General features: G+C 34.2%; 1 protein-coding gene across 3 annotated transcripts in view; it reads right to left on the minus strand.

Moving 5' to 3' along the window:
* Positions 1-12,678, minus strand: part of BBS9 (Bardet-Biedl syndrome 9) — a 276,739-nt gene that overhangs the window by 205,297 nt on the left and 58,764 nt on the right. For 2 of the 3 annotated variants that reach the window (XM_027892208.1, XM_027892195.1), the window contains exons 14-17: positions 11,750-11,854; positions 9,722-9,736; positions 6,134-6,274; positions 3,865-3,960 (exon numbers count right to left, since the gene is read on the minus strand). In XM_027892208.1, the coding sequence (XP_027748009.1) occupies positions 3,865-3,960; positions 6,134-6,274; positions 9,722-9,736; positions 11,750-11,854 (357 nt within the window). The remainder of the gene's footprint in view (positions 1-3,864; positions 3,961-6,133; positions 6,275-9,721; positions 9,737-11,749; positions 11,855-12,678) is intronic. The other variant, XM_027892202.1, reaches the window with a different exon arrangement.

Genomic DNA, 12,678 nt, shown 5'->3' on the forward strand with positions numbered 1-12,678 from the left:
TTAACTTATCAGATTTTACTGATTTTCAAAGTATCAGGCTAGTGGAGTGAGATTTTATTTCCAGTCCACATTTTTATAATCCTCTCTTCAGGTCCCAGGAAATCAGAATTAACTAAATGCTGAGAGGAAAACATTATGGAAAATCATAGAGGCCTCTTAATTATTTTTTTTCTTTTTTTCAGACAAAACACAATAACCAACAGTTCCTGATTTGTTTTTATTACATATCTACTAATACCTTATAAAAGAGGATAGACAGAAATGCAGCCTTGAGGATTTGATACAAAATAGTTCTCTTTTTTGCCCATATTAACAAGGTCCACAGTAAATCAAATTAACCAGAATTCTTTAGTACTTGAATGCACTTATTTAAAATTTTCTCAACATTAGTAATTCAAGATTGTTTGACATTAGCACTGGCATCATTCCCAGGATACGTATTTCACTGAATACAGAATGACAAATTCTGTTTACAGTGTAACAGGAAAGAAGCAAGTTTTATTTAAAAACATGCTTGTTAAAGAAAAGAACACCATCTGCTAAAGATAACATTCAACCTAATATCCATTTTTTAAACACTCACAGTGTAATGGCTGGACCTACTTGGATGTATCATCATACTTTGCCCTAAGTGATGCTTCCTTGAGGGAAATTAGCTCAGATGTTTTCAGGTCGAATCAACAGTCATTCCATTTATAACTGACATCTCTAATACATTAATGGTTTAAAATGGACAAAACTAATTTCCGCCAAAATGCATATTTTGTTTCCATACATTGTTTGTTGGTCAATACAAACACAATCTAATTTTACCAAGGCCTCAGTAGAAAACACTGCAATCATTTGCTTTATATGATCTTCCAGCTTTCAAAAAAGACAAATTAGATTTAGAAACAGTAAAAAAAAAAAAAAAAAAAAAAAAAAAAAAAAAAAAAAAAAAAAAAAAAAAAAAAAAAAAAAAAAAAAAAAAAAAAAAAAAAAAAAAAAAGAGAACCTGTAGTTGTACTAATACAGTTAAAAAAAATTAGGAAATAACTGTGCTTCTGTTCATCTCATGCTTCTATGATGGTCAACCAACTCAAATTAGCTTTTTACTAAATAAGTTCCATTCCAGAAAGTTACAAAAGATTTTCAGAAAATTATCAATCAAAAAAGCAGGAGACTGAGGAGCACAAATAGGTTACATAGGTTACAAAGTCTTCTAACACTACAACAGGTTGTCCAATGAGCACAACCTAAACTAACAATGGCTGCTCTGTCAGTAGATTGTCTGAAGGAAGTCTAGAAGATTCAGTTTACTTCTCAGCTAGGAAGCCCACATCAGCAGAAAAAAAACCATCCACAGTTAGCAGTCAAGCCTTCTTTACACTTCGACTAAAAGACAGTTTAAAAAAATTTCCCTCAAATAAAACCTTAAAATCTAAATCTTTCTGAGGTAAGCTAATTTTGATATGTATTTTCTGTCAAGATGTTCTTCAGGCTGGGCTTCTTTGCAGCAGCCTTGACAGGTTGAAGCAACATATTCAATTACTGCACTGCTCAAAATGGATTAGCTAATACAATTAATAACAAACATGACAACAGATGTTGTTCCTGCTTGCAGCTTCAGCAGCTAAACCCAGTTGAACCTGGAACGCTTCATTTCTACATCCAGCTCTTCCCATTCAGAAATTAAGGTCCATTTAATACAGGAAATGGAAAAAAAGAGGTCTTCTTCCACTTGCCAAATAACCTTTCATGGAAAACCAGAAATAAAGCCTGACCTTAAATTTTTTTTTAACTTTTCTGAAACACCATGACTTCTAGTCAATATTTATCTACACACCTAATTTTCTTTTTCAAGAACATTTCCACAGTGATAAGGTTGCATAAGCAGTTTTACAAAGTATAAGCTCAGTGTTAATTTACATAGCAGAATAAGGACCTAACAAATAATACATAATTTCATATACATTCCACAGCAGATCTGTTCACTGAAGCACAATCATTTTAGTATCATGGCATTCTATCAAGAAATGCTTTTGTATTATGGATAGTGTCTGATCATAAAAATATCCTGAACTATGCTTGAGTATCAGACTTCTTACAAATATATTTTTTTTAAATCAGTTTTACTTAGGTAACATTCCAAGTAAGCAAAAGCCCCCTAAGAACTTCTCTAACCAATCCAATCCAATGCATAACATGGATGCTGAGAACAGGCTGTTAACATAGAAGGTGGCATCGTACTAGTCATTCGTTTTCTGAAGTTAAGATTCCCAGACACAATAAATGAGTAGTCTCACTAAAAGAAAGAGATATTTCGAATCTCCTCTGTAAAGTGAACTTCACAGTGTGGGAAAGTTTATTGTAAGACTGCAAACACCATGCCTAGCTAGTGAATAAACAAACCTGAGAGGAAAAGGTTGAGGATTGGGGTGAGTGGGTGTGAGATTAAAAGTTGTAGCCTCACTAGAAACTAAAATACATTACATAGACATAAACTTTTCCTTACACAGCATCAGAATGCAAAATGAAATCCAAATCACAGATTTAAACTGTAATCCAGAAAAAGTTATTTATAAGTCCTTTAAATTTTTTAGTTTTTAGAAACTATTAGGTCTGGAAACTTGCATGTCTAGCTAGTCAAAACTGTTTAGGATCTACTATTTAAAGAAATATTAAAAACATATTAACAATAAACCAGTATGTAAATTATGCATAGAAAAAAACAATACAATGGATTTGAACCTTAGAAATGTAAAGCAATTCTTGGTACAATGAAAGTTACTCTGCAGATGGTTTCTGTTTTTAACACATTTGATTACATTAGAAAAGGTATTATCTCATAGTTCACAGTTGACACCACCGATATTTATATATCCCATCATGGAAAATGGATTTTTGAAAACAGTAATGCAGATCATCTTTGTGTCAAAAGAATTTCACATCAACAAACTAGATTGTGATTTCTCACTCAAAACAGTTCTCACAAAGCATTCCCACAGTGTTCCAGCTGAACTCTCTGCAATGAGCAATGGGTGTTCTAGCTTTTCCATTTGTAGTCTGCTGTGCTAAATGAAGACTTTGTGCTCTGCTGGCATGGAAAATGCTAAACACAATTGAACTGATTTGGTTCCAATGCACACGCCAAGAAAGAGTTTAGCAAGTTGAGCAGCTGTACAGGGCAAGACACCATAAACTCTCCAAAATGAAGAGCACCTATTTCAAAGAGCACAAACTCACGAGTGGTTGAAACATGACTACTTAATTCACAAACTGCTCTTTACAAGAGGCACTGGACCAGATAACAGCATAACTGCATGCATGTTCTGTAAACATAATAGGAAGGATCTTGAATCCATAATCCTATACTTACAAAGATATACAGGCATCTAAAGATAAGAGTCAGATGTAGAGAAGCAAGGAGGGTCTGACGCCTAATTTAAGTCACACATTACTGGAAGATGGTGGAAAGTTAGACACCTACTTTTTAATCCCTTTCAAAAATTCCAGTAGGTGACTAATTCCAAACACACATGCTGAAACTCCTTTGGGAAAAGAAAAGGTTTTTTCTTTATTATAATGACAGTATTAATTTATGAATAAAAACATTGCTAAAAATTTGAAGAAAATCCATTTTCTTCAGAGAACTGCCACTATATATTGAGTAAGATTTTTTGTTTTGTCACAAAGCTTTGTACCTCCCCTGGTAACATAATTATAGACCTGACAGAGAGATAAGAAATGGTCGGTTGACACCTTGAAACTCCTGTGTTAATTTGTACACAGTGATTATCCTTCTTCACATGATCCACATTCTCACTTTGTGCATATATTAACAGATGATCAGGCCTCTTTTACATTAATACTAATAGCACTTACGTGATGTTTTTGAAGCAAGAAGAGTGGTTTTCGAACCAGTTAAAAATTGAAATCCCAGAGCATTTGCCTGGTCACCTTCAGATGGATCAACAAAGTCTAAAAAAGAAAGTTAATATGGTTTTTCTGTAATTTGACACTGGTACTCAACAAACCTCAGTCCATAGCCAGGACTATGTCAACCTTCGCACAAGCAAATGAACGGGGTTGTCTCCCTTCTTAAGGTTCCAAAGTAATTAATGTCAGTAGTAGTTTGGTATAACCCCCCTTCATGCACAGATGGAAGCTGAGATACAGACTGGTTGTTCTTTCCCAGCCTGAAAACAAAAGGTAGATTTCTCAGAGGTTCAGTCTGTATCATCTAAAAAGAATTGTGATTAGTGAAGAGCCCAAAGACGACCACCTTCTACCATATGCAAGATCATCTTTAATTCAGATATTGATGCAAAAAATATGCAGAAATTATCATGAACATGTTCAAACACACTCTCTCTTCAGCTTTCAGCACAGAGCAAAACAAGCATCTAGGTTGCTAAAACTAGCTACTCTGCAAAGTTCATGCAACTCCACCTTTCTTTTCATTCCATCTAATGCATAATACCAGTTTAAATGGCTTCATTTTAGAATACCATATTTCAAAATCTACTCTATGTAACCTCTACTCCCAAACTTCCCCCAAAAACAAGGCAAAACAAGAAGGAGAGAGATGCAACGTTTAGTGCGTAAACCAACAATTAAAAGTTCATTCACATATCACGTCATAATCAGCATACTTTTTGTTTTAACACTGGAATGTAAATGGAATGAACAGAAATCAGAATATTTTAATGCCTTCTTAGTCCAATGGTTTGGGTTATATTTTCCACAATGCATCCCTACGTTAAAAATAAAATACTACGTGCTATTCTGAAAGCATTATTGTTTAGCCATAATGGAAGTCCATTATGAAAACCTCAAAATGTAGACATTTGGAAAAAAGGTTCTCTGTTTCAAGTATTACACAACACACCCACTTGAGAGAAAAGTTATATTTACCCTTAAAGTGAAGAGAATCATGCTTCAAAAAAAGCCAACCAAGCCTTCTCCACTGTTCTCAGAAAAATGTACAATATAAGTTTTTCAAAAAGAGAGAAGCAGCCCCACCTTAGAAATGCTGTATTAAAGCTGTTGGCCCACACAGCTCTCAGAAAACTGCTCCAGACCCTTAGTCCTCTGAAGTTCAGGAACTTAATCACTGCCAGACTGAACTTACTCTCAATCTCTTCCTAAGTCCTGTTTATTCTTTTCTTTTTGTGCTAATATGATCATCTAGACCCATGATGCAGCCACAAAATATTTACTGAAGTCAAGAATATTCTCTTTTTTTGCCCGCATTTTATTAAGATAAATGAGTCACTTTTCTTTTAACTCTCCTCTTCAAATCCCTAGATAACATTCATAGCCTTTTTCTACACTTCTGAGTTTGAACTGATTTTTATTTAATGTCAGTAATCAGCACTCAGTGTGCCAGGGCCTAGTAATATGATATTAGCTTCCTGCATGGAACCATTTTGCTAATACATCCTCAGTTCTTATTTGTTTGCTTATGATTACACCATATTATACCACTGAGTATTCCTGTGGTAACTTCCACCTCCTCTCCCTTCCAAATTATGAGCACATAATTATAGTAGAAATTATTTTCATAATATTACAGTACTCAATTTCATTCTTCTTTTTCCAGTTCTAAATGGTACCTAATTTCTCCTTCAAATTGTTTTAATATAATTCTGCATACAAAACATAGCTCAGGTTTGCACATCAGAAAATATCGCTAGGTACAAACCTTCTTTTTGGTCCAAGAAGGGTAATGAAATGATTAAAGAGGATCAGCTTCAGACCAATATACCAAAAATTCCACCAGTCTTCCTCCAAAGCAACTGTACTCATTCCATACAACGCTGACCACTTCTGCTTCACCCTGCCCTTTTTTTTTTTAAATGAATGCCCATTTTTCTTCTATTACTACACCACTTATAAAATTTTATGTAAAATGACTTTCTGGATACATAAAAATTAGATCTATACCATGAAATCTGCAGTTTAACCATAGACAGATATATTACCCCAAGTTAATAATTATAATTAAAATATTATGCCATAATTTCGTTCAAAATATACTTTTAAAATAATCCAACATGAGCTTTTTTAATTATCTCATTACTTCACACAGACAAACAATTCCTTTTGGAAGCCTCTACCACGTTTCCTACAGACATATTTAAAAACCTACCTGGAAAAATGTTGAGAAAAGTGACGGGAGGTTTGTTGGTATCAATAGTTAGCTTGTGGTTTGCTGCTTTTGAAGGTTGAGATGGAAAGCAAACCAACCGCAAAGGCAGACTGAAGTTACACTGTGCAACTCGCGGTATTCCTGAAATCAAAGAACACACATTCACTTCTCATGCCCACAATCTGAATGCAAGATATTGAATACCACTGTCCTCAGAGAGGTATAATAAGACATTTTTAATATGATTAAGGGATATGTTAAAACAAAAACTATATCAAATTCTTAGTTTTTGTTAACTTTTCCTCCTAAAGCACCTTGAAATTTGAATACTTTTAATTACCTTTTCAAGTGAACATTTTTCTATAAATGGGAAAGCAAGAGTTACTGATGAAATCTACTGCATACTTCTATTTATATCAGTTAAAATGCAATAAAGATTAGATTTTATTTAACACTCTAGACAAACAATTCCACTTTAACATACACAACAGCTGTATGATTATTGCTGATGCTTCAAACACAGAATTGAAGCATGAACATTTTTATCAGGAATATCCAAAACTAAATGCTTTTTAAGAACAGAGTTACTCTTTTTTTTTTTTAATACTCTTAAATAACATCTATGCGACCTTCATATCATCTCTCAGAGATTTATGGCTTAGAAAAGAATGTATCTAATAGAGATTATTACCCAAAAGTATATTAAATTCTATCTTTCAACTCATTGCATCATAACAGAACAGAACTGTAGAACAAACTGGCTACTGCCTTGAGTATTGGGACCTACTGTCATATGCAATTTATTCAGAATGGTGCAAGAGAAAAGAGGAAGTTTTAACTCTAACATCTAGAAAACACATTTGAATGTGTCAAACATTTTCTCAGATATGGCTGGCATGTCAGCAATTGCCTGATATGTTCTATGTGAAAGGCAAAAGTGCTAGTTGCTATGAAATATGGACTACTTGCTCTTTTGAGCAGGCAGATTATGGGGATTTTTGAGACCATTTCTTTTTACGAAGCAGCTACAGGAAAACCCAGTTTAACAACAATAGATTTTTAGAGACAATAAAGTAAGTAACTGTCAGACAAGTCATGAAACTGATAGCTACATAGAGGTTATCAGTCATGTAAGCTTTGCAGGTTAGTATAAAATTTGAGCTCAAACTTTTAATAGCCATCCAAACAACCATTTTGCTAACAATTTTGCTTGTTTGCTGCTTCGCAGATCTCTCGCAATGAAAAAGTTATTTCTAAGACTCATCTAAGGGGAAAAAATGTTACTAGAAGATTCAGATTCATCCTTTTGGTTGTCAATTCATTAGCTCTTTTGGCTGGCTGATGACGCCAAGTAACTATTCTACAGCAGCTTGTAAAATACAAAGTCACAGTAAAACGAGCAGAAAGCTCATTCAAACCAAAGACAAGTCCTCAAACTTAGCATATCTCCAAGTTCCAGGGACAATTCCTGAAGGAATATTTGAAAATAAACTCACGACCTTTCAGAATGATTCATTCAACTGGATCTTCACCATCTGATGGGAAAAGTAAAATCTGCTCTTGATGACAACATTACACAAATATTGAACTTAGATGTGGAGACTTATCAACAGGAAAAAATTTAGTGAAGAAAGTAGCCAGAAAGACTTTAAACATTTTCATATTTAACACAAGGTATTTTCCTTCTTTTTTCAAATCAGCTTTTACCTACATAGTCTGCTGTCAGTGTGCCTCACCATAAACATAGCTTTTCAATATTTCAGACTAAGGTCAAATCAAAACTAAAACAAATATTATCTAGCTTTGGGAGGTGACTGGGGAGATTTCTAGTTGATTAATCCAAAACAACTCTATATAAGACAAACCAAAAAGCTCCAGCAAGATCTAGCACTACAGGAAAAAATCTACAAAGCAGTAGCAACATGTGGAAGTCAGAACTTCCTCAGCCCATTGGTGTTATGTCTAGTAATACATTTCGCTTCATCTAGAGGTGTGATACTTTGCATGATACATAATTTTAGCTCTGTTAGAAAGAGAAAAAAAAAGTGGGGAAAAAATTCAGATTCTCTTCTAACCTGAAACACAATAGAAACTAACACTTCATAAAGTACTAGTATGTAAAGGCATTCTGTGCACTTATCTGATAGAAGTAATAAAACAATTAATGCCTTGTAGTTACTATTTCACTTCCAAGTTATTCATTCATTCATTTAATGAAATTCGAAACATAACGTTAATGTACATTATGAAAAGCATTAAAAAAAAGGTATTAGAACTCAGATCTCCATGTTAAATATTCAGAGAATTGATACTTGTTCTGGTATTCACAACCCTGAATTTAATTAGTCCAGTGCACCTCACATTAATCCAAACAGATTTTGCCCCAGATGATTCTACAAAGTTTGCTGTGTAGAATCACAGCAATATTCTCTCCAGCAAAAGGTTTTCACCTTGAGTAGATATTTCTTAACAAAACCCCCAATTTTTCATTTTTAGGATGTTATTCTTTCAAATTATATACATTTACTTCATTATACTTTATTGATAATTAATTTTTAAAATATTTTGTATAGCAGAAATACGCCACAAGATAATAACTATTCTTGTCAAGAGCAGTACTTTATTGAGATGGTTCTAGCATCTATTTCATGTAGAGTCTGCTGAAATGTCCAGAAATCAGAAAAGAAGGGTACCACTAACACAGTTATTTACTTCTTACTTCACTTACTATGCTTGAAAGAGCGTAAGTATTGAAAAATAAGACTCACATACATCTATAACTTCTGTTTAGGAAAACAGAAAACACCCTTTCAGTTGATCTCTAAACCTATGACAAGCAACTTCTTTACCTTCCCAAAACATGACGAAATTTGTACTTACTATATATTATTAAAGTTCATAAATATTTTGTACAAGCACTACATCTCTTCAACACATCTACTACTGCACTGCAAAATTACACTTCTTCCTTTTTAGTCTATGTATACATAAGCTAACTTTCCAGTCTTGTTTTGTCTCTTAATTGTACCCTTCCCAAGAATCACAGCTACCATGATCACAGCAGAGTTTTGTACTGCTGATACTGTCAGATAGAAAGCAGCCTTTTGGCCTTGAATAGGATGTTTCAAATAGGAACTGAAACAAAGAGATGTTGTGACATCATTCCCAGAGCTACTCAGTCCAAACATCACAGCACTAGATACAAATCCTTAATAGTTGTTCCAGTTGCACCAAACAAAGTTATAATTTAGCTGCCTTAGTTCTTGATGAAACTTGAAACAAATAGCTAAAACTTTAAATAGGTAAAGAAAAATCACATAATTGTTCTTAATTTCCAATCCCAATGCAGAAGGCACTTAATACTCCATAAAATTCCTGTTACACACAAGAAAGTACAATATACTTCACTGAGAAATGTATTTACTACTTTCTATTTTCTACATTCACACCTACACAGCATCAAACCAAGGATAATAAGCACTTGTAGAAATAATAACTAAAATAACAGCTCCATTCCAATTCTGCTTTATTAAGCATTTACTGTCCCATATGAAAGTATTCAAACTTCGCATATTTATATTCACTTACCTTCAGGATTGAGCTCTACCATATAACCAGCAATGGCACAAAGAAAAAAAAAAGAATACATCAGATATTAGTCAAATAAGAAAAAAAAAAAGAAAATGCAGTACCGGGTTTTTAAGAACTTAAGACACATTTGTTAAGTAGACAATACATAAAGACATAATACTAGCCAAAACCAGACATGAGACCACAGTTCATCAATAGTGCAACCCCGTCCAACTGACTGACTCATTAAACTTCACTTGGATGAATTCCACAGAAATAGACTGATTTGGTCACAAATATGGATATCTTGGAAAACAAAAGAGGAAATAGGCTCTATTTAGATAAAGTCACAAATGCACTTCATTTTTACATACTAATATACTACACTTAAGGATTTGTCCACCAATTAACACTAGTATTTGTATGTAACTGAATTATCACAGCTTAATAGTGTAAATAAATATCCAAAAATTCAGCAGATCTTACTTATGTTCCTTTACTTAAAAGTCTTCAAAATTTGACCAAAGTCAAGTCTTTAAAATTTCTTCTTCCGTTGCCTAATTCTGTTAGATGTCACGTCTGCTTATTCTTTTTTCTTTATTGCATATAAACCACTAAACATACTTAAGATGCAAGATTTCTTTACTTCCCCAACCAAAAGAATTGCAAAATCCAACCTAACATCTAAAATATAAGCATATGTTCAACTAGTATTATATTACCTGAAAGAAATAATGCATTCATTTGCTGGTCTTCCAAAGCAAAATCACAGAAACAAGGCCAGCAAAACAAAAAGCAAACTTTCAAAATCAGAGGATCCAAGATACTCATAAGTCACCTGTACAGTGGCCCCACAAAACCTGTCTAATCCACAACACTGATTTAGACAGTTATGAACGTACAGCATCTCATTCACAAGGAATATGAAGTCAGAATCCCATTACAGAGGGACTGAAGTTGTACAAGTTGTTCAAGTAAGCTCTCAAGAAGAAGGGAGGAGCATCCTTTCCACTCCCACCCTCTGCACATATCTGCAGGCCATGTCTAGAGAGGGTAAGATCAAGTTCTTTAAAAACACAAGTTCCAATTTTGTCTAGAAATAAACATTTCAGTCATACCACAGCCTAGACTATCACCACTAAACACAGTGTTTCAAGTGTGATGTGAAGTAAATGCTTACATAAAAGTGTCAATATTGGATAGGGGACTCAAGACCACCACCCTTCACAGAAGCCCTGCATTAACATGTATTCTTTCATGTCAGTCTACTCCATTTTCGCTGGCATAGCTCTGTCTTTGCACAGTGAACTAAATCAGAAAATCTGGCTGACAAACAATTGTTGATTGTGTAAGAACAGGGGAGGAGGTGCAGGAGCAAAGCCAAGCAGTGAGAAGAACTGAGAACTTCAACTGGTTTATGCAGCATTTAACTAAACATGGAAGCCCTGCCTAAATATAGTTTCTCAGTAGACTGACAATCACAAAGCTGTGTGTAGAAAACTAAGCTAATCAGTTATGATTAGCAGGATAAATTTACATATTCTATCATTAGGGTCATTAGGGCATTACAAAATAACAACTTGGTTTCTATTCCTTTAGGTTAGTTCAATTGTTTAGAATGATTATAATTATCTGTTAAAAAGGAAGTGATGCATTATCACTCCCAATGCTTATTCAAATCTCCTCATCTGTGGGGAGGTAGTTATTGTCACATTTGTCAACAGACCAGAAGCCTGAATAGTCATAAGGCTGTAACTAACCTCTCACTCCAAGAGGTGGTCCCTTAAAGAGCAGAACAGAAGCAAATTGATAGGACAGGATGGAAAAGCTGGCACAGCTGTTTCCCAAGCAATAAGCTTATGATTTTACCTCTGTAAGGCCAATTACATAACTTCTTGCAACATAAAATATTAACTAAAACTGAAGACTAGATAAGCATTATTTCTTTAATATATTTAATATATTTCAAAAGAATAATTATAAGAAACATGTGAGGAAAAAGGCCTCAAAGAAATGCAAATCGATTTGAAATCTCCAGTGGCTTACCTGTTGGTATAATATATGAAACCATACAATTTCCTTCTAGTTCTGATGGAGTACAATTCCCCTTCAAAAAGACAGACAGGACCACAGTTTCAGATGAATCTGGTTCTAAAAAAGACACAAAATTAAATCAAGTAATAGGAGCATCCAAATGAATGTAAGATATTTCCTAGCACTTTAGGAATTATTCTGCTAAACTATGGTAGTTGTTTCCATTAGTTACCTTTATCAATTCATGGTATGTGCTTTTTTTAAAAATCTTTAATTTGTAAAAGGCAAACTAGGGCTTCCAACTATTTTGAAGCATAACCAATAAAACAATTCAGCTGACTGAATATGGACAATATAAAAACAAATGAAGTTTTATGTTGTGATTTTAATATTGTACAGAGCCATCAGTCAGTTACTCTTGTCACATGTTGAGAAAACATAAGAACTGTATTTTCAGATGAGAATAGCAGTCAGTAAAGCCCTGTTTCAATAGAGACCATTACTGCACATTTCAGAGCAGAAATGGTCTGTAGTCACAAATGAAGCAGCAGGTACACTGGTCTGGCCTTGAGCTCCACACAGTCTTAAAGGCATCTCCACCTGTAGTATCATCAACAAAGCTGGAAAAAGGCTACAATGCTTAAACAGTTGATGATAAGTTGAGAACATATGCTAGACTGTCCACCAGTACACAAACTTTCTGTCCCTGCCTGTAGCTCAATACTACCATTTCTACACAGACAGAATTGCCAGCAAAAAAAATACCCTAGCAGAAGTGCTACAGAATAATCGATTTTTTTTCTGCTTCCATCATAAAGCTGCCACCCCACCTCTCCTCACCTGCCACCCATCATACCACAATCAACGAAGCAACTCCATTCCTTTCTACTCCATCTTCCTCCACCAAGCAGTACCTCGAAGATGTGGAGTGCAACAGTGCA

Source organism: Empidonax traillii, unplaced genomic scaffold (assembly GCF_003031625.1).
Source record: "Empidonax traillii isolate 1590-97213 ecotype Southwest subspecies unplaced genomic scaffold, ASM303162v1 scaffold14:size4059594, whole genome shotgun sequence".
NCBI classification, from domain to species: Eukaryota; Metazoa; Chordata; class Aves; order Passeriformes; family Tyrannidae; genus Empidonax; species Empidonax traillii.